Source organism: Chrysemys picta, chromosome 4 (genome assembly GCF_011386835.1).
Source record: "Chrysemys picta bellii isolate R12L10 chromosome 4, ASM1138683v2, whole genome shotgun sequence".
NCBI classification, from domain to species: Eukaryota; Metazoa; Chordata; order Testudines; family Emydidae; genus Chrysemys; species Chrysemys picta.
The window spans coordinates 866,228-888,692 of record NC_088794.1 but is presented as its reverse complement, the minus strand read 5'-3'; the positions used below and the strand labels follow the sequence as shown (position 1 = coordinate 888,692).

At 55.1% G+C, this 22,465-nt stretch overlaps 1 protein-coding gene across 10 annotated transcripts in view; it reads left to right on the top strand.

Annotated features, from left to right (window-relative positions):
• LOC122172980 (uncharacterized) overlaps positions 1–22,465 on the top strand; it is a 187,143-nt gene that overhangs the window by 17,733 nt on the left and 146,945 nt on the right. For all 10 annotated transcript variants that reach the window (XM_065594097.1, XM_065594091.1, XM_065594096.1 and 7 more), the window contains 3 exons: positions 12,261–12,455; positions 12,913–13,200; positions 13,545–13,898. In XM_065594097.1, the coding sequence (XP_065450169.1) occupies positions 12,261–12,455; positions 12,913–13,200; positions 13,545–13,898 (837 nt within the window). The remainder of the gene's footprint in view (positions 1–12,260; positions 12,456–12,912; positions 13,201–13,544; positions 13,899–22,465) is intronic.

The window sequence follows — 22,465 nt, the reverse complement described above, 5'->3', positions numbered from 1 at the left end:
GTGAGAGGGTGTGCTGCTGGAGGACTGAGGAGCACAAGCGTTATCAGACACCAGGAGGAAGGTCCTGTGGTGAGAATAAGGAAGGTGTTTGGAGGAGGTCATGGGGAAGTAGCCCAGAGAGTTGTAGCTGTCATGCAGCTGTTACAGGAGGCACTATAGACAGCTGCAGTCCACAGGGCCCTGGGCTGGAACCTGGAGTAGAGGGCGGGCCCGGGTTCCCCCCAAACCTCCCAATTGACCTGGACTGTGGGTTCTTCCAGAGGGGAAGGTCTCTGGGCTGTTCCCCAACCCACATGGTGAATCTCTGAGGCAAGAAAATCTGCCAATAAGCGCAGGACCCACCAAGATAGAGGAGGAACTTTGTCACACTGGTGTTAGAAGTGGGATCTTGGGGTGCACAGCACGGCGGAAGAAGGAGGGTGATTTAAAAAAAAAAAAAGAGAGGGTTTATTTTTTCCCACCACAATGGATGACGTAGTGCGGGCACTGATACAAGCTACGATGGCCCAGCAGGAGGCTACCCGTGTCCAGGCAGTCGCCCAACAGGAGGCAGTGCGGCTGCAGCAAAAGACTAATCGCCTGCTGATGGACCAGGCGGCTCAAGACCGAGCTATGTTGCGGGAACTGGTAAACCAGGTAAAGTCCCTTACAGAGCTGAATTGCGGCCATGATGGGATGCGGCTCATACTGGCCAGCCATTGGCTGCAGAAAATGACACGGGAGGATGATGTAGAGGCATATCTTTTGGCCTTTGAGAGGACAGCCCTATGGGAGGCCTGGCCTCAAGATCAGTGGTCTGGCATCCTTGCCCCATTCCTGTGTGGGGAGGCCCAGAAGGCCTACCATGATCTGCCTGAAGAGGCTGTGGCAGACTACCGCCAGCTGAAAGCAGAGATCCTGGCCAGGGATACCCCTTCCTGGGGTAACGACAGCAGTGCAGGCCCAGCAGTATCACGGTTGGAGGTACCAGGAAGACAAAACCCCACGGTCCCAATTGTATGACCTCATCCATCTCGCACGAAAGTGGTTGCAAACAGAGTCCCGGAGTCTGGAAGAGATACTAGCGGTTCTGGTCATCGACCGATACATGAGGGGACTACCACCAGACCTTCGTGCCTGGGTAAGCCAGAACGAACCCTCCACCTATGACGAGGTTGTCGCCCTGGTAGAGAGGCGAAGGACAGCGAGGGAGCTGACCTGACCAGTTAAGGAAGAGGCACCCCGGGTTACACTAGCAGCACCAAGCCCTAAAGTTCAGGTGACTGGGCCACCAGAAGGGCCCAGCTGGAAAAAGAGAGAGGCTGAAGGCCCATCAGAGGCCACAAAGAGTCGGAGCACTGAGGGAGAAGAGGATCGTGATGTTAGACTGCCCAAACCAAGAGACCGGGGAATGCCTAGGGCTCCATACAGATGTTAGGCCTGCGGGGAGTAGGGACACATAGCTGCACAGTGTCCCAATGCTGAGGAGCCTATGTAGTGTAACCTGGGGAACTGGGCAGATCCATGCTCCCTGATCCACCTTGTGGGGGTCTCACTAACCCCACGTATGTATACCAGACCAGTGAAACTAACTGGGGTAGGGACCACGGCACTGATTGATTCAGGGAGTGCTATCACCCTTATCTCAGGGAAGCTCGTGAAGTGTAATCAGCTGCTACAGGTTAAACGTACGGGGATAACCTGTGTCCATGGGGCAGTTCGTTACTACCCCACCATCCCAATAAAAATCGAGATCCAAGGGAACACTACTGAGGTAGCAGCAGGTGTAGTCCCTAAACTCCCATACCTGGTGCTCATAGGGAGGGACTTCCCAGGGTTTGGAAACTTACTCCCAGTAGGGGGATTGGAGAAAGATGGGGACCCTAAAATTGGTGAGGCATCCACAGCAGACTGTCAACCCCCAATCTTCTCTGAAATATCCCCAGATTTGTTCTCCACTCCCAGACAGGGTAGAAAGACAAAAAGGGAAAGAAGGGCAGCTAAGGCTTGGGAACCCGAATACTGACCCAAAGCCAGAGGGTCGCTCTTGTAGGTAGGCGGACCCGCGCAGCTGAAAAGGAGGCCACGCAGGAGGGAGAAGCACCTGAGTCTGACCCCCACCCTAATGCTTCTGAACCAGTAGCGGCAACAGAGACTGGGCCCCTAGATCTTGGGCAGATTAGCCCCGGGAGAGGAAATTTTGGATGGGACCAGGCAGAAGACCCAAGGTATGACAACATTAGGAAGGAGGTGACTGAAATAGATGGAGTCCCTGTGGAAGGAAAAACCCAGGGACCAGGACCCGACTTCATAATGAAGAAGGATCTCTTATACCGGGTTGCACCAGTGCAGGGGCAGAAGGTACAGCAGATCCTAGTACCTCAAAAACACCAGAACGCTGTATTAAGCCTTGCCCATAGTCATCTTTTTGGGGGGCATTTGGGGGTAGAGAAGACCCTGGCACGAGTCCTACGACGGTTCTTCTGGCCCGGAATACATGAAGAAGTGTGGAGGTACTGTGTCTCCTGCCCGAAGTGTCAGCTTCACAGTCCCCGTCCCCACTTGAGGGCATCTTTAGTACCCCTTCCCATCATAGATTCATAGATTATAGGACTGGAAGGGACCTCGAGAGGTCATCGAGTCCAGTCCCCTGCCCGCATAGCAGGACCAAATACTGTCTAGACCATCCCTGATAGACATTTATCTAACCTATTCTTAAATATCTCCAGAGATGGAGATTCCACAACCTCCCTAGGCAATTTATTCCAGTGCTTAACCACCCTGACAGTTAGGAACTTTTTCCTAATGTCCAACCTAGACCTCCCTTGCTGCAGTTTAAGCCCATTGCTTCTTGCTCTATCCACAGAGGCTAAGGTGAACAAGTTTTCTCCCTCCTCCTTATGACACCCTTTTAGATACCTGAAAACTGCTATCATGTCCCCTCTCAGTCTTCTCTTTTCCAAACTGAACAAACCCAATTCTTTCAGCCTTCCTTCATAGGTCATGTTCTCAAGACCTTTAATCATTCTTGTTGCTCTTCTCTGGACTCTTTCCAATTTCTCCACATCTTCTTGAAATGCGGTGCCCAGAACTGGACACAATACTCCAGCTGAGGCCTAACCAGAGCAGAGTAGAGCAGAAGAATGACTTCTCGTGTCTTGCTCACAACACACCTGTTAATACATCCCAGAATCATGTTTGCTTTTTTTGCATCACACTGTTGACTCATATTTAGCTTGTGGTCCACTATAACCCCTAGATCCCTTTCTGCCGTACTCCTTCCTAGACAGTCTCTTCCCATTCTGTATGTGTGAAACTGATTGTTCCTTCCTAAGTGGAGCACTTTGCATTTGTCTTTGTTAAACTTCATCCTGTTTAACTCAGACCATTTCTCTAATTTGTGCAGATCACTTTGAATTATGACCCTGTACTCCAAAGCAGTTGCAATCCCTCCCAGTTTGGTATCATCCGCAAACTTAATAAGCGTACTTTCTATGCCAATATCTAAGTCGTTAATGAAGATATTGAACAGAGCCGGTCCCAAAACAGACCCCTGCGGTACCCCACTCGTTACGCCTTTCCAGCAGGATTGGAAACCATTAATAACAACTCTCTGAGTACGGTTATCCAGCCAGTTATGCACCCACCTTATAGTAGCCCCATCTAAATTGTATTTGCCTAGTTTATCGATAAGAATATCATGTGAGACCGTATCAAATGCCTTACTAAAGTCTAGGTATACCACATCCACAGCTTCTCCCTTATCCACAAGACTCGTTATCCTATCGAAGAAAGCTATCAGATTGGTGTGACACGATTTGTTCTTTACAAATCCATGCTGGCTGTTCCCTATCACCTTACCACCTTCCAAGTGTTTGCAGATGATTTCCTTAATTACTTGCTCCATTATCTTCCCTGGCACAGAAGTTAAACTAACTGGTCTGTAGTTTCCTGGGTTGTTTTTATTTCCCTTTTTATAGATGGGCACTATATTTGCCCTTTTCCAGTCTTCTGGAATCTCTCCCGTCTCCCATGATTTTCCAAAGATAATAGCTAGAGGCTCAGATACCTCCTCTATTAGCTCCTTGAGTATTCTAGGATGCATTTCATCAGGCCCTGGTGACTTGCAGGCATCTAACTTTTCTAAGTGATTTTTAACTTCTTCTCTTTTTATTTTATCTGCTAAATCTACCCCCTTCCCATTAGCATTCACTGTGTTAGCCATTCCTTCAGACTTCTCGGTGAAGACCGAAACAAAGAAGTCATTAAGCATCTCTGCCATTTCCAAGTTTCCTGTTACTGTTTCTCCCTCTTCACTAAGCAGTGGGCCTACCCTGTCTTTGGTCTTCCTCTTGCTTCTAATGTATTGATAAAAAGTAGGGTTACCATATTTCAACACTGAAAAAAGAGGACCCTCCATGGGGACTCTGGCCCCACCCCAACTCTGCCTCTTCCCCATCCCTGCCTCCGCCCCCTCCCCAACTCCATTCCAACCCCTTCCCCAAAGTCCCCACTCCAACTCTGCCCCCTCCTCTGAGCACCCCGCATTCCCCCTTCTCCCTCCCACTCTGTTCTTGGTTGGGGGTTGCTAAGTGCTTCATAAACTGTAAAACGTTTATAAAACCTACAAAGTGACGGTGAAACAGAGAAAAGTCTGTGAGCAAAACAAGCTGCTAGTGAGGGAGACATGGTTATCTATATGAGATGTTTTTATTTAAGAATCCATGGTAATACAAATAGTAATGATGATGATGGTGGTAATGCTACAAATAAGCAGTTAAGATTGGGACCTTATTCTAAACAAGAAAATAAATCTAAACCATGGAGAATGCAGTGAAAATTAATATTGATTATTAGGAATAATGGCGAGGTAGGAATAGCATCATGATGGTCAAGGAGAAGGGATTCTGCTAGGGCCAGGTGGTAACCATGGTTCTATTTAGTATTTGTGTCAAAGCACATTCACCGTTTAAATACAGTTCTCTGGTTTAGTTATTTGGTACAGTAACTTGCAAACCGTGAAGCCGGTAGCGCTCCGGCAAAAGACGCTCGGGGGACCCCGTGTGCGAGTGGCTGCAGCAAAACTAACAACTCGCACCGAGATGATGTCACAGCGGGCGACACCCCCCCCCCCCAAATTCGGAGAGCCTTAATATAGTTGAAATACACTGAATTACAGATTTTTGGATGGACAGAATGGAAACAATAGTAGCTATTTTGCTAAAACTGAAGGACAGCTGTTAGTGTACAGGACTTCTGGCACTGCATTTCTGACTATACCACTGCCTCATTCGGTGACCCTGGGCCAGTCACTAAGGCCTGCTCTACACACAGATTTTGTGCCAGGGTAACTATTTTGGTTAGGGGTATAGTTTTTTTAAACCAATTTAGTTATCCCAGTACAATCCCAAGTGTGGATGTAATTCTATACTGGTACAAGCACTTTGATACCAAGTCCATGCCAGGAAGTTGTCCCACTTTCATTATACTGGTACTGTTAAAATGAGAGAATTTTCCTGCACCACCAAGGCCTTACACTCGATCCGTTTCCACCTATTTATGATTTTCCACTTAGCGCTTTGTGATGCTCACACTGCAGGAGCTCTACAAGCATAAAGTATTTTTATGGCTGTGTATCACGAGTGGGGTGCGTGGCTAGGAGCCTGACCTTTGCCTCGCCTCACAAGATATGGAGGTGCAAGACCTGGGTAACGTTTCCCCTGGGTCATGGGTTACGGACAGGACTCACAGGGCACGCAGCAGCCCGATTGATTTTCGCCAGTTCCATTCAGGAAAGTAAACGGAGACGGGGGGGGGGGGGAGGGGGAAGGGCGGGATCCTGCCCCGCAGACACACCCCAACAACATCCTCCAGGCAGCTCAACCCGACTAGCGGCTCCTCTCATGCCCCAGGCTTGCCAGCCGCCCCGGACTCTCCAGCTTGCCCCGTGACTGGTGCCCGGGGGCGCAGCTCCAGCCCCAGGGGACGCAAATCCGGACAGTGCCGGCTCCCCGCAACGCGCTGGCATCCACAACCCCCCCCCCCCCGGGGGCACCCTCCAGCCTGGCGCTGGCTGCTGAGCGGAGCCCAGAGACACCCCCCACCCAAAGGACAGGGGCCCACGCCCCCCCCCTCCCCCGATGGCTTGCTGCCTCACAGGGGCAGGTTGGTCGCGTCGCAGGGGTCGCTGGGAGTTGTCGTTCTCGGCCGCTCCCCTCTCCCGGCTCTCCCTGGAGCGTGAGACCTGGCCGGACTAAAGCCCCCAGCATGCCCTGGGCAGGAGCTGAGTGTCGCACTGAGATGATGTCACAGCGGGCGACCCACACACACAAATTCGGAGATCCTAGCCTCCCTATTTCCCCAGACATGTTCGGCTTTTTGGCAATTCCCCCCGGACGGGGATTTGGGGACCAAAAAGCCGTACATGTCCGGGGAAATCCGGACGTATGGTAACCCTATAAAAAGTCTTCTTGTTTCCCTTTATTCCCGTAGCTAGTTTGAGCTCATTTTGTGCCTTTGCCTTTCTAATCTTGCCCCTGCATTCCTGTGTTTGCCTATATTCATCCTTTGTAATCTGTCCTAGTTTCCATTTTTTTATGACTCCTTTTTATTTTTTAGATCATGCAAGATCTCGTGGTTAAGCCAAGGTGGTCTTTTGCCACATTTTCTATCTTTCCTAACCAGCGGAATAGCTTGCTTTTGGGCCCTTAATAGTGTCCCTTTGAAAAACTGCCAACTCTCCTCAGTTGTTTTTCCCCTCAGTCTTGATTCCCATGGGACCTTACCTATCAGCTCTCTGAGCTTACCAAAATCTGCCTTCCTGAAATCCATTGTCTCTATTTTGCTGTTCTCCCTTCTACCCTTCCTTAGAGTTGCAAACTCTATGATTTCATGATCACTTTCACCCAGGCTGCCTTCTACTTTCACATTCTCAACGAGTTCCTCCCTATTTGTTAAAATCAAGTCTAGAACAGCTTCCCCCCTAGTAGCTTTTTCAACCTTCTGAAATAAAAAGTTGTCTCCAATGCAGTCCAAGAATTTGTTGGATAGTCTGTGCCCCGCTGTGTTATTTTCCCAACATATATCCAGATAGTTGAAGTCCCCCATCACCACCAAATCTTGGGCTTTGGATGATTTTGTTAGTTGTTTAAAAAAAGCCTCTTCCACCTGGTTAGGTGGCCTGTAGTAGACTCCTAGCATGACATCTCCCTTGTTTTTTCCCCCTTTTAGCCTAACCCAGAGACTCTCAACACTTCCATCTCCTATGTCCATCTCTACCTCAGTCCAAGTGTGTACATTTTTAATATATAAGGCAACACCTCCTCCCTTTTTCCCCTGTCTATCCTTCCTGAGCAAGCTGTACCCATCCACACCAACATTCCAATCACGTGTATTATCCCACCAAGTTTCAGTGATGCCAACAATGTCATAGTTGTATTTATTTATTAGCACTTCCAGTTCTTCCTGCTTATTCCCCATACTTCTCGCATTTGTATATAGGCATCTAAGATACTGGTTTGATCTTTCCTCCCAGTTTTGTCCTGACTCTCCTTTCTCTCTGCCAATATAACCCACACTCCCTCTTGTTTCCGACCCATCTCCCAGGCTTCCATGTTCCCCACTTACCTGTGGGCTTTGCTCACCTGTCCCCGTCAAACCTAGTTTAAAGCCCTCCTCACTAGGTTAGGGTCATAGAGGTCCCCTTCGAGCGAATAGCCATGGACCTAGTGGGACCCCTGGAGAAGACGGCGCGGGGCCACCAATATATACTTGTTGTTTTGGACTATGCTACTCGCTACCCAGAGCCAAAGAGCTGGTGGGGATCTTTGCCCGAATGGGGCTACCAAAGGAGATATTAACCGACCAAGGAACCCCATTTATGTCGAAGCTAATGAAGGACCTCTGTACGCTGCTCCATATACATACCCTGAGAACTTCGGTCTACCATCCGCAGACTGATGGGTTGGTAGAAAGGTTTAACTGAACTCTCAAGGCTATGATAAGGAAGGTGGTAAGTCGGGACGGGAAGGATTGGGACATGTTACTACCCTACCTTATGTTCGCTATCCAGGAGGTACCTCAGGCCTCAACTGGGTTTTCCCCCTTCGAGTTATTATACTGGCATCACCCCCGTGGCATACTAGATATCGCCAAAGAGATCTGGAAAGAGGAACCCAATGAGGGGAGAAATATAATCGAGCATGTAATGCAGATGCGAGACCGGATAGCCCGGGTTACCCCTAGTGTACGGGAACATTTGGAGAAGGCACAGGAGGCCCAGCGAATCCATTACAATCACCAGGCAAAAGTGCGACAGTTCCAACCAGGGGATCGGGTTATGGTGTTGGTACCCACGGCAGAAAGCAAGCTTCTGGCCCAATGGCAGGGGCCCAATGGCAGGGGCCCTATGAGGTGGTTGAACCCGTGGGGGAAGTAACCTACAAGGTGCAGCAGCCAGAATGCAGAAAACAAGAACAGATTTATCACATTAACCTTCTGAAACCCTGGCATGCACAAGAGGCATGCACAACGGTCCAAAAAGACCTAACCCAGGAAAACAAGCCTTCCAAACAGGTGAGAGTGTCTCCTGATTTAACACCAGACCAGAAGTAAAAAAAATGCTGGAGTTGGGGATCATCGAAGAATCCCACAGTCAGTGGTCCAGCCCAATCGTGCTGGTGCCCAAACCTGATGGCACCACAAGCTTTTGCAACGACTTCTGGCGACTAAACGAAGTATCCCAGTTCGACGCGTACCCCATACCTCGCATAGATGAGCTAGTGGACCGTTTGGGTAATGCCCGGTACTTGACTACCCTAGACTTGACAAAGGGATACTGGCAGATTCCCCTGGCGGAAGACGCAAAGGAAAAGACTGTGTTCTCTACACCAGAGGGTCTTTTTCAATATAGTGTCCTCCCTTTTGGACTACATGGGGCCCCAGCTACCTTCCAGCGCCTCATGGACAAGCTATTACACCCGCGTAACAGTTATGCTGCTGCCTACTTGGACGATGTGGTCATTCATACCCCAGACTGGGAAACCCACCTGGAGAAGGTGGAGGCAGTCCTCGATACCTTCAGACGAGCTGGCCTTACAGCAAACCCTGCCAAGTGCGCTGTAGGGTTTACGGAGGCCAAATATCTTGGCTACATTGTGGGAAAAGGTCTGGTAAAACCCCAAGTGAACAAGTTAGAGGCCATCCAAAATTGGCCCCGACCAAGTCGCAAGAAACAAGTCCGGGCGTTCCTAGGTGTGGTGGGGTATTACCGACGATTTATCCCCCACTTTGCCACAAAGGCAAGCCCCCTGACAGACCTAGTGAAAGCCCGTGGACCTGATCTGGTGAGATGGTCTGACGCAGCAGAGGAAGCATTCACAGACCTACAGACTGCCCTCTGCAGTAACCCCGTACTGATAGCCCCTGATTTCACCAAGGAGTTTATCCTGCAGATGGATGCATCGGAAGTAGGGTTGGGGGCCATTCTATCACAGATGGTCGGGGAGGAGGAACACCCAGTTCTATACCTCAGTTGGAAACTCCTTCCAAGGGAACAAAAATATGCAGTGGTGGAGAGAGAATGCCTCGCTGTAAAATAGGCCATGGAAACATTGCGCTACTACCTGCTCGGGCGCAGATTTGTCCTCGTGACCGACCATGCCCCTCTTCAATGGATGCAGCGGAACAAGGAGAAGAACACAAGGGTGACCAGATGGTTCTTATCCCTCCAACCTTTCCAGTTCCGTGTGCAACACAGAGCAGGGAGCCAAGTCATGGCAACGCCGATGGCTTGTCACGTGTGCACTGTCTGGCGTCCCAAGCTGCCCAACCCCTTGGCGTTGAGCGGGGGGAGGGATATGTGACAGACCCAGACCAGAGGGGTACATGAGTCTGGTAGAGGGCAAATACACTGGTCACTGGATGAGTAGTTTTCTGTTCCCTGAGTGACCATAGCAGGGGCTGCACTAGAGTAATCAGGAACCTGCTAGAACCAGTTAAGGCAGGCAGGCTAATTAGGACAGCTGGAGCCAATTAAGCAGAAGCTGCTAGAATCAATTAAGGCAGGCTAATCAGGGCACCTGGGTTTTAAAAGGAGCTCACTTCAGTTTGTGGTGTGAGTGTGAAGAGCTGGGAGCAAGGAGCTGAGAGTGAGAGGGTGTGCTGCTGGAGGACTGAGGAGCACAAGCATTATCAGACACCAGGAGGAAGGTCCTGTGGTGAGACTAAGGAAGGTGTTTGGAGGAGGCCATGGGGAAGTAGCCCAGGGAGTTGTAGCTGTCATGCAGCTGTTACAGGAGGCACTATAGACAGCTGCAGTCCACAGGGCCCTGGGCTGGAACCCAGAGTAGAGGGTGGGCCCGGGTTCCCCCCAAACCTCCCAATTGACCTGGACTGTGGGTCCTTCCAGAGGGGAAGGTCTCTGGGCTGTTCCCCAACCCACATGGTGAATCTCTGAGGCAAGAAAATCTGCCAATAAGCACAGGACCCACCAAGATAGAGGAGGAACTTTGTCACACCCCCACACACTCACCTTTGTCTCCTGTCTCTCCCTGGACATCTTCCTCCTTTGTATAAGCGGGGGAATGGTCCCGCTATTGTGGGGAACTTTCCTGGCTTCTGCACTACCCCGGTGAAGTGGGCTGGAGAAAGGATCTGAGTCCTCGCTCCCACTTCCTTTACCCAGAGGCCTCCCTGCCCTTGAGGACTCCCCTTCCACTCTCCTGTCTGGCAGCGTCCTCGTGACCCCGACAAGGCTGGGCCCAGGATTCCTGGGGGGCTCGACCCCCAACCCTGCTGTGGTCACCTAGGACAGGGGCTAGGGTGTCCCCACTCCGGGGTACTCTCTCTGCACTGGGCACCTCCCTGACCCACTGATCATTTCATACAATTTAAAGCAAATACAAGTTTAATTAACAATTAATTTTAAAAAAGAATAAGGAAAAATGGGAAAGGTTAAAGGAAAACACATCACCCTGCTCTATGGCAGGGAACATTACAACCAGTGTCTCTGGAACGTCAGGGCAGTTCAGTCTGTTCCTTGTAGGTCCCAGGCCTGCTTCTCAGGCCCTGTCTGTGCTGCAGGGACGCTGTGGGTTGGACACTTGCTCTGGCGGTGGCCACACGCTCTCAGGCTCTCGGTGGCAGGACCCTTCTTCCCAGCGTCGCCCCCGCCCGGTCGGGGTTATGATCCCCCTGCAAGTCTGGCTTGCAAGGCCTCTTGGCTGAGGCGTCTCCCTGTGCTGGGCCCACTGCCCAGGGTCCCCCTCACTCTCCCCAGCTGCTCACCACACTCGGACTGCACACGGCTCCGGACTGCCCCAGCCCCAGCTCCGGACTGCTCCAGCCCCGGCTCCAGCTCCAGCTCCGGACTGCTCCAGCCCCGGCTCCAGCTCCACTCTGCCTCAGCACGGCTGCTGCTGCTGCTCTGCCTCCAGCTCCCTGGGCTGCTTCTCTGGCCTCTCTGGCTCTGGTTGCTGCAGCTCTGCCCCCAGCACAGCTCTGCTCTGCAGGCTGCTTCTGTGACTCTGCTCCCAGCTCTGACCTGCTTCCTGGCTGCTTGTCTGGCCCCTCTGGCTCTGGTTGCTACAGCTCTGCTCTCTCTGGGCTGTGCTCTGGCTTTGGGGCTGCAGCTCTGCTCCCAGCAGCTCAGCTCGGGCCCCTGCTCTCTCCTTAGCTCGGCCCCACTCTGTCTGTCCCAGGCCATTCCAGTTCACACGGAGGACAGGACCCCTCTGGCCTCCTGACTCCCTGATTAGCTGCCCGCCCTGTCAATCAGGCTGATCTGGAACATTGGCCTCTCCCCATTGTACCTGGGGACTGTCAGTCTCAGGCTCCTGATTTGCCATCGACCCCTCCCCTTTTAGTGCTGGGAGCTAGTCACCAAAACACCCCCACTGAGTGTTAGTAAGGGGGCAACAGTCCCCTTACATGTGCAGTAGCCGGCACCATGTTTGGGGCTGTCTCCCCATCCCCACTGCAGTGATGCTGGGGGCAGTGTCTCTCTCCTGCTGCCCAACCAGCTCTGCCCCAGAGGGAGCTGAGAGTCCGGGGAGGCTGAGGTGACAGGGACACAGCCAGGGACACCCCAGGGGCGGGGGGGGGGGGTGTCTCTCTACAGACTGAGCCCCCTGCTGCAGGGCCCATCCCCAGGGGAGGTTTCACCCTCCTGCTCTCAGGGATCCGTTCCCAGCCCCGAGCTCCGGCCGGACGCGTCTCCCAGACCCCCCCACACTGACCCCGCGTGTCGCTCTGACCCCGTCTGTCGGATTGTCTCTGTCTAGGTCCTTCCAGTGCCGTGGAGACACCCCCTGAGGACCCAGCTGGGAGCGGAGACAAGACGTGCGGCGAGGACACGGTGGGGATGGGGAATGACGGGGTCAGCGACGCCGGGGAGGGGTCTGAGCAGCAGCCGCTGTTACATGGTCAGAGCCAGGAGCAGAGCGAGACACAGGAGCAGGACGGGGCGCAGGGCACAGGTGAGGGGCAGAAGGGGAGAGCGACTCCAGAGGGGTCACGCTATGGGGTCTGTCTCCTTCCGCTCCATGTGCCTGTGGATCCCACGGTGGGAGGATGGGGGGGGGGTCACTGCATGGGGGGGCTGATGGGGTCACATGGGGCCAGCCGTATTCCCAACCCCCATGGCTCAAGCGTGAGTCAGCCCCCCCCCCCCCCGAATCGGGAACTGGCTTAAAACCATTTCAGTTCTCTCAATGGACGCCAGGCTAGTGAGGGTCTGGGCCTAAATATGAGGAGACTGGATTGATGAACTGGACAGAGGCTGTGGGGCCTGAATTAACCCTCTGTTCCCAGGCAGGGCTGGGGCAGCCTGTGGCCCCCAGGCTCAGGGTAACCCCGGGGGCTCCTGTTCTGCCAAAGGAACTGACCCCGGGGCCCCCCTCGGCGACTCAGCCTCCCGCTCGGTTTGTTCTCTAGGCCGTTCAGATTCTCCTGGATCCGAACTGAGCGAGTGCCAGGAACGGGGAAAAGCCGTCGCTGCTGCTCCAGGTCCCAGGGCCCCTGGACCGAACGGGGACAGCTCAGCCAACGCCGAGGCAGGCCCAGCCGGGCCGGGGATGGCAGGAGCTTCGGCAGAGCTGGCTGGGCAGCAGGGGAGAGACGCTGCCCCCAGCATCACTACAGTGGGGACGAGGGAGACAGCCCCAAACATGGTGCCAGCTACTGCACAGGAGGAAGATGTCCAGGGAGAGCCAGGAGACAAAGGTGAGTGTGTGTGGGGGGGGTAATATGGGAGGAAAGAGGGCAGGAGAAACGGGGGAGCCTGGAGGGGCAGAGCAGCAGCTCCCAGGTGCACAGAGGGGAGTGCAGGGCCAGAGGGAGCAGAGAGTCCGGGGAGGTTGAGGGGACAGGGACACCCCAGGGGCTGCAGGGTTGGGGGGCCTGCATGGGTCGGGGTGTAACAGTGTCACACACGGGTGATTTTATGGGGTAACAGCCCCACTGAGGGGTCAGATCTCTCCTGTCTGAAGGGAGGGGGAGCAGCCCCCGCCAGGCCCTGTCTCCCCCTTACGGGGCCTGTAACTGTCTCTGGATGTTTCATTCCCCAGGTCTCCTGCGGCCCCCGGAGGTGTCGGAAATCTCCCAACCCCAGTCAGTGACGGCGGGGGAGGAAATCACCCTGAGCTGCCGCATGAGGGGGCATTTCCCCGCGGATCTGAGTGTGACCTGGCTCAGGAGGGACAGAGGGGCCGGGGCTGCTGTTCCCCTGCAGGACTCTGATCAGTACAAAATCGAGTCCGGAGTTCCCTACACACAGGACTGGAAAAGCTTCCAGCAGGAGACGAGACTCAGCTTCACCCCCTCGGTGCAGACAGACCAGGGGGCAGAGTTCATCTGCCGCGTGCGACACAAAGCCCTGCAGGCCTGCCTGGAGAGACGCAGCGGGGAGCTGCAGATAGCAGGTCAGTTTCCGGATATGAATTTATATCCTTGCAGACCCTCACTGTGTCTGGGTGTGAAGCCCCCTGGGCTGGGATCAGCTATGTTACGATCTGTACTTTAAACGTTTGGGCATCTACACTTGCTCTTAGGCACACGGGTCAGTTTCGATGGATCTTCACACCCACTGCAAATCCAAACCCAATCTCATCCCGTGTCCAGGTCGGCTCCTTGCTAACGTGGCTGGAGCTGTTGTTCTGGGCAGATTTTCAGGCAGAGTGAGCACAGAGCCCCCTTTTGTTCAGGGAGCCGTGCCAGGAGCATGGCCAGGAGAGAGCGGGTGAACCCCAAATGTCAGCTAGAGCACGGTGCCCATGTCATCCCTCATGTGGGTCACTGGGACATCGGGAGGAGCAGGGTCCCTTAGGCTGGCATGATGGGGCCGAGATCCACGGGACAGGAGTCTGCTCCCAGCCAGGCACACCTGCTGCAGAGTCCGTAACCAGAGATCCCAGCTGTGGCAGGGCTCAGGGACCCGACTGGAGAGTGAGGAGCACAGGATGGGCTCGATGGGACTTTCCACAGTGTCAAGGCTGCTGGGCCCCATTCCTGAGAACAGACCCTGAGCACGGGGGGAATCCTGCGCCCTGTCATCCTCTGACAGCCACTCGCCTGCCGCAGAGATACGCCTTGGAGTTAACAACCACCCCCTTGGGTCACCGTGTTCCTGCCCCCAGACCCGCCCAGCACTGCACGGTGAGATACGCACACACACTGTGCTGCCTTTCACAAATGCTACTGCAGGAGTTACGTCACCAGGCCCGTCCCTCTGCGGGATTCTCCCCCTGGCCCAGCTCCGGAGCAGCATCTGTGCCTGGGGTGCTTTGAGAAGCAGGATAACGGGGAGTAGGAACAGCATAGCCCTGCTGAGCGCCCCAGGCCGACACACCCAGAACAAGCTGGTGTTTCTGAGCTCCGGCTAATCTAGAGCGGCTGCAGAGGGGAGCCCGGCTGGAGCTCGGTGGCCATCGGAGCTAGGGGCTGTCCCAGACGGTCAGACGTTGGCTGGCCGAGGGGGTGAGGCCCCACACTGAACGGCATTTCTCTGTGTGTCCGTCTGTCTGTAACACGGTGACATCTGAATCCACATGTGTGACGAACTGGGACTGTTCTTACTGTGGTCTGTGAATGCTGACAGGGGAATGTGGCTAGGATAGTCTTCATTGGGGGATGGGAGACTGACCGACGGAGAATACCTGAGGGATCGCAGCGAGCGGTCCCGGGGCGGAGGAGTCTGCAGCTTGACCCTGGCAGAGAGGGGGTGACCTGAAGAGGGGCTGGCACACTAGGGGTCTCCCTGGAACGGTGGAAAGCGGAGAGCACAGGCCGGCGAGTGGCCAGCCGGAGGATGTATGCTACACGCCTTAAGAGCAACCTGGTGGAGCTGTGCGGGCAGAGGGGGCTGCGCACTGGGAGGTTGTCACGGAGTATTGGGGAACTCAGGGCCCTGCACCCCCGGCTTCCTGCGATTCACCATGACTCTCAGCCAGCCAGTAAAGCAGAAGGTTTATTTGGATGACAGGAATACAGTCCAAGACAGGTCTTGCAGGCACAGACAACAGGGCCCCCCTCAGTTAGGTCCAGCTTGGGGTCCCAGGGCATGCCAGCCCACCCCCTTGGGGGGTCAGAGCCATCTCTGCCTCCCAGCCATCTCTCCAGCCTCCTTCCAGCCTGCTTCCAGCACTCTCCTTCAGCGACCCCTCCCACAGCCTTTGTTCAGTTTCCCAGGCCCCGGAGTCATCTGACCTCCAACCCCCTCCTGGGTTCTCATGTTACAAGCTCAGGTATGTTCCCTTGGGCCGGCTCCCATCCCCCGATGCAGACCATCCTAGTCACACTCCCCTGTCAGCATTCACACACCCCAGCAAGAACAGTCCCAGTTCGTCACATCTCTCCCCCCTTCGAGACCGAACTGAGCAGGGTCACTTTAGCCAGTGACCCGGGGAAGTTCGAACCTACCCCCGTTCCCATGGATGCCCCCGCATCCCTCCAGTTCCTTGGTGAGAATTACACCAGGCCCCTTCCGTTCCACGCCCCCCCTTAGGTCGGGGGTGCTTGATGGCACTCGCAGTTCGCATGTGGGAAGGTTTATGCGGCCTGTGCCCTTTTCCCACCCCCATACCTCTGGGGTTCCAACTGGGCTGTGGTCTTCTCCCAGCGCTCCAGTCTGGAGGTCTGTGCTTTGGGCTCTCTTGGTTTAGAGCCGCCCTTTTAACCTTGGCCACCCTCTGGAAAGGATCCTTTATGCTGGGCAAGGGTCCTAAAGCTCTTTTCCCCTTGTCCCAGGCCTTCCTCCCCCTCTGACAGGGGTCACAGGATCCGCAGTACTGTCGGACAGTAACAAAGACCCCAGGCCAGTAAAAGCTCCGTAGCAGCCTCTGCTGGGTACGCCAGGTTCCCTGGTGCCCTGAGAGGGGAATGTCATGGGCCCGGCACAGCAGCTGGCGGCGATACTTCTGGGGTACCACCAGCTGCCTCCTGATCCCCCCTGACTCCAGTTTCCCTGGGGGAGCCCATTCTCGGTACAGGAACCCCTTCTCCCACAGGAACCTTTTCCGGCCACCTCGTTCCATGGTCTGTACCGCATTGAGGTCGGCCAGGTCCCTTATCTTCCGCAAGGAGGGGTCTCTCTGTAACTCGGCCTGGAACTCAGCAGCTGGGACAGGGATGGCCACCTGCTCTTTCTCGCCCGCTGGGTCCGAAGCTGCAGCCTCCCTGAGCCACGTCCCTGGGCGTTCCCTCCCCACCAGGTTAGGGTCCTGCGCCTCAGGCAAGGCACCCCCCCCAAGGCCAGGGCGCAGGGCCCCTCGCCGGCTCTGACTGCGGGTCACAACCAGTGCCTTTTGGGGGTTGCTTGGCCAGTTCTCCAGGTCCCCCCCCATCAATACCTCAGTGGGCAGATACGGGTGTACCCCCACATCCTTGGGGCCCTCCTTGGCCCCCCACTTCAGGTGTACCCTTGCCACGGGCACTTTGACTGGTGTTCCGCCCACCCCCGTCAGGGTCAGGTAGGAGTTGGGCACCACCTGATCTGGGGCCACCACCTCGGGCCGGGCCAGCGTCACCTCTGCGCCCGTATCCCAGTATCCATTGACCTTCCTCCCATCCACCTCCAGGGGAACAAGGTACTCTCTCCGGAGGGACAGCCCCGCGCCCACCGTATAAACCAAAAACCCTGAGTCTGGGGCATCCAGCCCCCTAGAGGAGCTGGCCTGGGGCCCTTCTCTCTCTTGAGCAGTTGATAAGCTGCCAGCCCCTCTTGCGTGAGAAGCCTGCCCCTCGTCCGTCTGGGCCTCTACCAAGTTAACCCTATGCGGGTTCGGTCTGCTCAGTCTGTCCTTGAGCTTGGGGCACTGGGCCCGAACGTGGCCTCTTCGGCCGCAGTAATAGCAGCTCATGTCCTGTGGGTCCCCTCGAGCCGGTCGGTTGTCCCTGACGCTGGGCATTCCCCGTGGGAGGGGATTCCCCATATTCCCTCTTTGGGAGGTCCCAGGGTGACTCTCTCTCTGCATCACGGCGGGCCTGTTCCTTTGGGGCTCCTCCCTGCCACCCCCTGACCGGCTCTTTACAAACTCATCAGCCAGCTGCCCGGCGTGTCGCGGGTTCTCTGGCTTTCTGTCCACCAACCACAGCCTCAGGTCGGATGGGCACCGCTCATACAGTTGCTCCAGTACCAGCAGTTTAATCAGGTCCTCCTTCGTCTGGGCCCCACCAGCCCACTTGCTGGCGTATCTTTCCATGCGGACGGCTAGTTGCAGATATGAGATCTCAGGGGTTTTATCTTGACTCCGGAACCTTTCCCGGTACATCTCAGGAGTCAGCCCAAACTCACGTAGCAGGGCCTTTTTGAATAGTTCGTAGTCCCCTTTCTCTGCCTCTCCCAGTTGGCGGTACAATGCCACGGATTTGGGGTCCAGTAAGGGGGTAAGGACCCGGAGTCTGTCCGCGGGATCCACCCGGTGCAGCTCGCAGGCCGTCTCAAAGGCCTCCAGGAAGTCATCCATGTCCTCCCCCTCCTTGTATGGGGCCATGATGCACTTATCAAAGCTCCGTGCAGTCCTGGGTCCCCCCTCACTCACCGCAGCCGGGGGTTCGCTGCCCCTCAGTCTCGCCAGTTCCAGTTCATGCTGTCTTTGTCTCTCATTCTCCTCCCGTTCACGCTGATGCTGTCTCTCTTCATGCTGTCTCTGTTGTTCACGATCCTCCAGCTCCCTCAGTTTTAGCTCTTTCTCCCATTCCAGCCAATTCCGCTCCCCGGATGCCGAACGTCGCCGGGAGGCTCCTCTGCTGGCCGGCGGGCTTCGCCGGGGGGACCCCCTGCTGGCTGGGGGGGTCACGGCGCCTTCGGTATTTGCTGGGCTCCTCCCCACCCTTCCCCTAGGCATAGGAAGGAGGGGTCTCGGGAAGCCCTCAGCAGCCGGCTGACCACTCCCAGCTGGGACAGACACTGGTGCCTGCGCTGCATTTGCCAGGCTGCTTCCCTGAGACACAGGGATCAGTTCATTCGCGCGATCTTCCGCCTCCAGCTGGGCGATGAGCTGTTCTTTGGTGAGCCTCCCAATGCGCAGCCGCCTCTGCTTGCACAGCTCCACCAGGTCGCTCTTAAGCCGCTTGGCATACATCTTCCTGCTGGCCACTCACCGGCCTGTGTGCTCACAGCTCCCCACAGTTCCCAGGGGGACCCCTAGTGTGCCAGCCCTTCTCGAGGTCACCACCTCTCTGCCAGGGTCGAGCTGCAGACTCCTCCGCCCCTGGGACCACTCGCTGCGATCCCACGGGGGACCCTGTTACTGCAAAAGTCCTTCTCGCTGGTCACACACTCCCAGGGGTAATAACCGTCTCTCTCCCACTCTTCAGCAGGCCTGGTCCCCGTCAATCCCCCTTCGTTTTACTGCTCCCCAGTCACTTACTGCAGGAAGCGCCGTCCACGGGGTGCAGTAGATCCCACCGCTGCCACCAGTTGTCACGGAGTATTGGGGAACTCAGGGCCCTGCACCCCCGGCTTCCTGCGATTCACCATGACTCTCAGCCAGCCAGTAAAGCAGAAGGTTTATTTGGATGACAGGAATACAGTCCAAGACAGGTCTTGCAGGCACAGACAACAGGGCCCCCCTCAGTTAGGTCCAGCTTGGGGTCCCAGGGCATGCCAGCCCACCCCCTTGGGGGGTCAGAGCCATCTCTGCCTCCCAGCCATCTCTCCAGCCTCCTTCCAGCCTGCTTCCAGCACTCTCCTTCAGCGACCCCTCCCACAGCCTTTGTTCAGTTTCCCGGGCCCCGGAGTCATCTGACCTCCAACCCCCTCCTGGGTTCTCATGTTACAAGCTCAGGTATGTTCCCTTGGGCCGGCTCCCATCCCCCGATGCAGACCATCCTAGTCACACTCCCCTGTCAGCATTCACACACCCCAGCAAGAACAGTCCCAGTTCGTCACATAGGTCCACCAAAGAACAGCTCATTGCCCGGCTGGAGGAGAGGGGTCGCTTGGATGAACCGAGCCCTGTCCCTGAGGGAAGCCGCCCGGCGGATGCAGCGTGGGCCCCGGGGCCTGACATGGCTGGGAGGGGTCAGACTGCTGCCGAGGACATCCCGAGACCCTGCCTACCTATACCTAGGGGAGGGGTTGGGGGAAGCCCAGCGAATACCGAGGGCACCCTGACCCCGGCGGCCAGCAGGGGATCGTCCCGGCGGAGCTCCCCGTCCCGGGAGCGGATGCGGCTGGAATGTGAATGGGAGATGAGACAGGAAGAGCTTGAGTTAAGGCAGCAAGAACTGAAGCAGGAGCAGGAAGAGAAGGAGAACCAACGTCAGCCTGAGCTGGAACTGGCCAGGCTGAGGAGCAGTGGGGCCCCGGCTGCGGCGAGCGAGGTGGGACCCAAGACTGCAAAGAGCTTTGATAAGTGCTTCCTGGCCCAGCGTAAGGAGGGGGAGGACATGGATACCTTCCTGACGGCCTTTGAGAATACCTGCGAGCTGCTCCAGGTTGACCCTGCAGACAGGCTCCAGTTTCTCATCCCCTCACTGGACCCCACAGCCAGGGAGGTGTACAGCCGACTGAAAGGGGCGGAGACAGGGGACTACGAACTGTTCAAAAAGGCCCTGCTCTGCGAGTTTGGGCTGACCCCTGAGATGTACCGGAAAAGGTTCCAGAGTCAGCGTAAAACCCGTGAGGTCACATACCTACAACTAGCCAACCGGGCACAGGGGTATGCCCGCAAGTGGACAGCTGGGGCCCAAACTATAGAGGACCTGCTTGACCTAGTCGTACTGGAGCACGTGCATGAGCAGTGCCCATCCGACCTGAGGCGATGGTTGATGGACCAAAAGCCAGAGAACCCGCAGCACGCAGGCCAGCTGGCCGACGAGTTTGTGAACAGTCGGGCAGTGGATAACAGGGAGGAGTCCCAAAGGAACAGTCCCACCATAACGCAGAGAGAGAGTGACCCTGGGACCTCCCAAAGGGGAAACATGGTGAACCCTCTCCCAAGGGGAACACCCAGCTTCAGGACCAACCGACCCACTCGATGGGACCCACGGGACATGGGCTGCTATCACTGTGGCCAGAGAGGCCACATACGGGGCTAGTGCCCCAGGCTCAGGGACAGACTGAGCCGACCGAACCCACAGAGGGTTAACTTGGTAGAGACCCAGTCGGATGAGGGGAAGACGGCCCAGGCAAGGAGGCACCTGGGGTAAGGAGTCTTCCAGGATATAAAGGGCTGCTGGGGCACCTGGGAGTTGAAGGGATCTGTGGGGTGGGGGGATGTAGATTTGAATCCCTCACGTGCTGCCTGGGATCCAGCATGGGGAGCAGAGAGACCAGGCAGCATGGGCACTGCATGTGATCAGAGATGCAATTGCTGGAGGTGCCTGCAGCCTGCCCAGAGTTCTGCTGGGTGGGCACAGGGCTGCCCAGTGCATGACTGACACATGAGATGTATATGCAGTGCTGTTGTAGCCATGCTGGTCCCGGGATATTAGAGAGACAATGTTGGGGAGGTGATATCTGTTATTGGACCAACTTCTGTTGGTGAGAGAGACCAGCTTTCGAGCTCACACAGAGCTCTTCAGGTGACCTGGTCCAATAAAAGAGATGACCTCCCCCACCTTGTCTCTCTAACACATGGCAGCCCATCTCCCTGATGAGCAGTGTGCAATGATGTGCCTGATATCGCAGGTCTACTCCAGGGATCTGCACGAGGCCAGGTTATGAAGAGACACTTGGCACATGAAGTTTGTTTCCAAAATGTAAAAGACATCTAGGGATGCAGTACATGGGGAAAGTTGACAGTGTGGAACATGAGCTCTGCTCCAGCCTTTCAGAGAGAGGCTGATGACAAGGCCAAGGGCGTGTCAGGTGTGAAGCAGGAAGCCCTAAAGGAAGCTAAAGCAACAACTGCTGGAGAGATGAGCAACAGGCATATGGTTAGCAAGATTCTCCGTCTGACCCTGGGGAGCCCCCCTCACCTGTTGTGACGTTATTGACATAAACTGGGACCGTATAGATCATTGTTGCAACCAAGGTCCCGTAGTGGCACCCAAATCTTGTATAAAGGGGGTCAAATGGGGTGTCTAGGACAAGGTTATGGTTTACTGGTTATGATTATGCTGTCTATATGTGTGTATCAGTTTTGTAGTTGAAGTTATGAATATTGGCTCTATACTGTCTGTATGGCAAACTTATGCTATGCTTCTGGGTGACATCCCAGACAAGCTGAGATTAGCTCTGCCTAGCCTGCTTGATGGCCCATTAAGGACCATCAGCTATACAATGGACCCATGGAGAGAAGGCAGATAAGCCTTGTAACTCAGCAAAGTGTGCAGGGACTGGCCCATGTGACTCCAGACTCCATTTTGCTGTAATTTTCCAGAGTAAGAACAAAGAGGTGTTCTTACACCTGGAAAAGACTATATAAGGCTGATGCCTCATCTCCATCGGGTCTTCAATCCTGCTTCATACCTCTGGAGGAACTTTGCTACAAGCTGAAGCTTTGAACAAAGGACTGAGGACCCATCCCAGCGGGGGATGTATTCCAGAGACTTGATTTGAACCTGCAGTTTATTCCATCGCTGCTGCAAGCCTGAACCAAGAACTTTGCCATTACTGTATGTAATTGATTCCATTTAATCAATTCTAGCTCTCATCTCTATCTTTTTCCTTTTACGAATAAACCTTTAGATTTTAGATTCTAAAGGATTGGCAGCAGCGTGATTTGTGGGTAATACCTGATTTGTATATTGACCTGGGTCTGGGGCTGGGTCCTTTGGGATCAGGAGAACCTTTCTTCTTTTACTGGGGTATTGGTTTTCATAACCATTTGTCCCCATAACGAGTGGCACTGGTGGGAGTACTGGGAAACTGGAGTGTCTAAGGAGATTGCTTGTGAGACTTGCGGTTAGCCGGTGGGGTGAGACCGAAGTCCTCCTAGTCTGGCTGGTTTGGTTTGCCTTAGAGGTGGAAAAAACCCCAGCCTTGGGCTGTAACTGCCCTATTTGAGCAATTTGTCCTGAGTTGGCACTCTCAGTTGGGTTC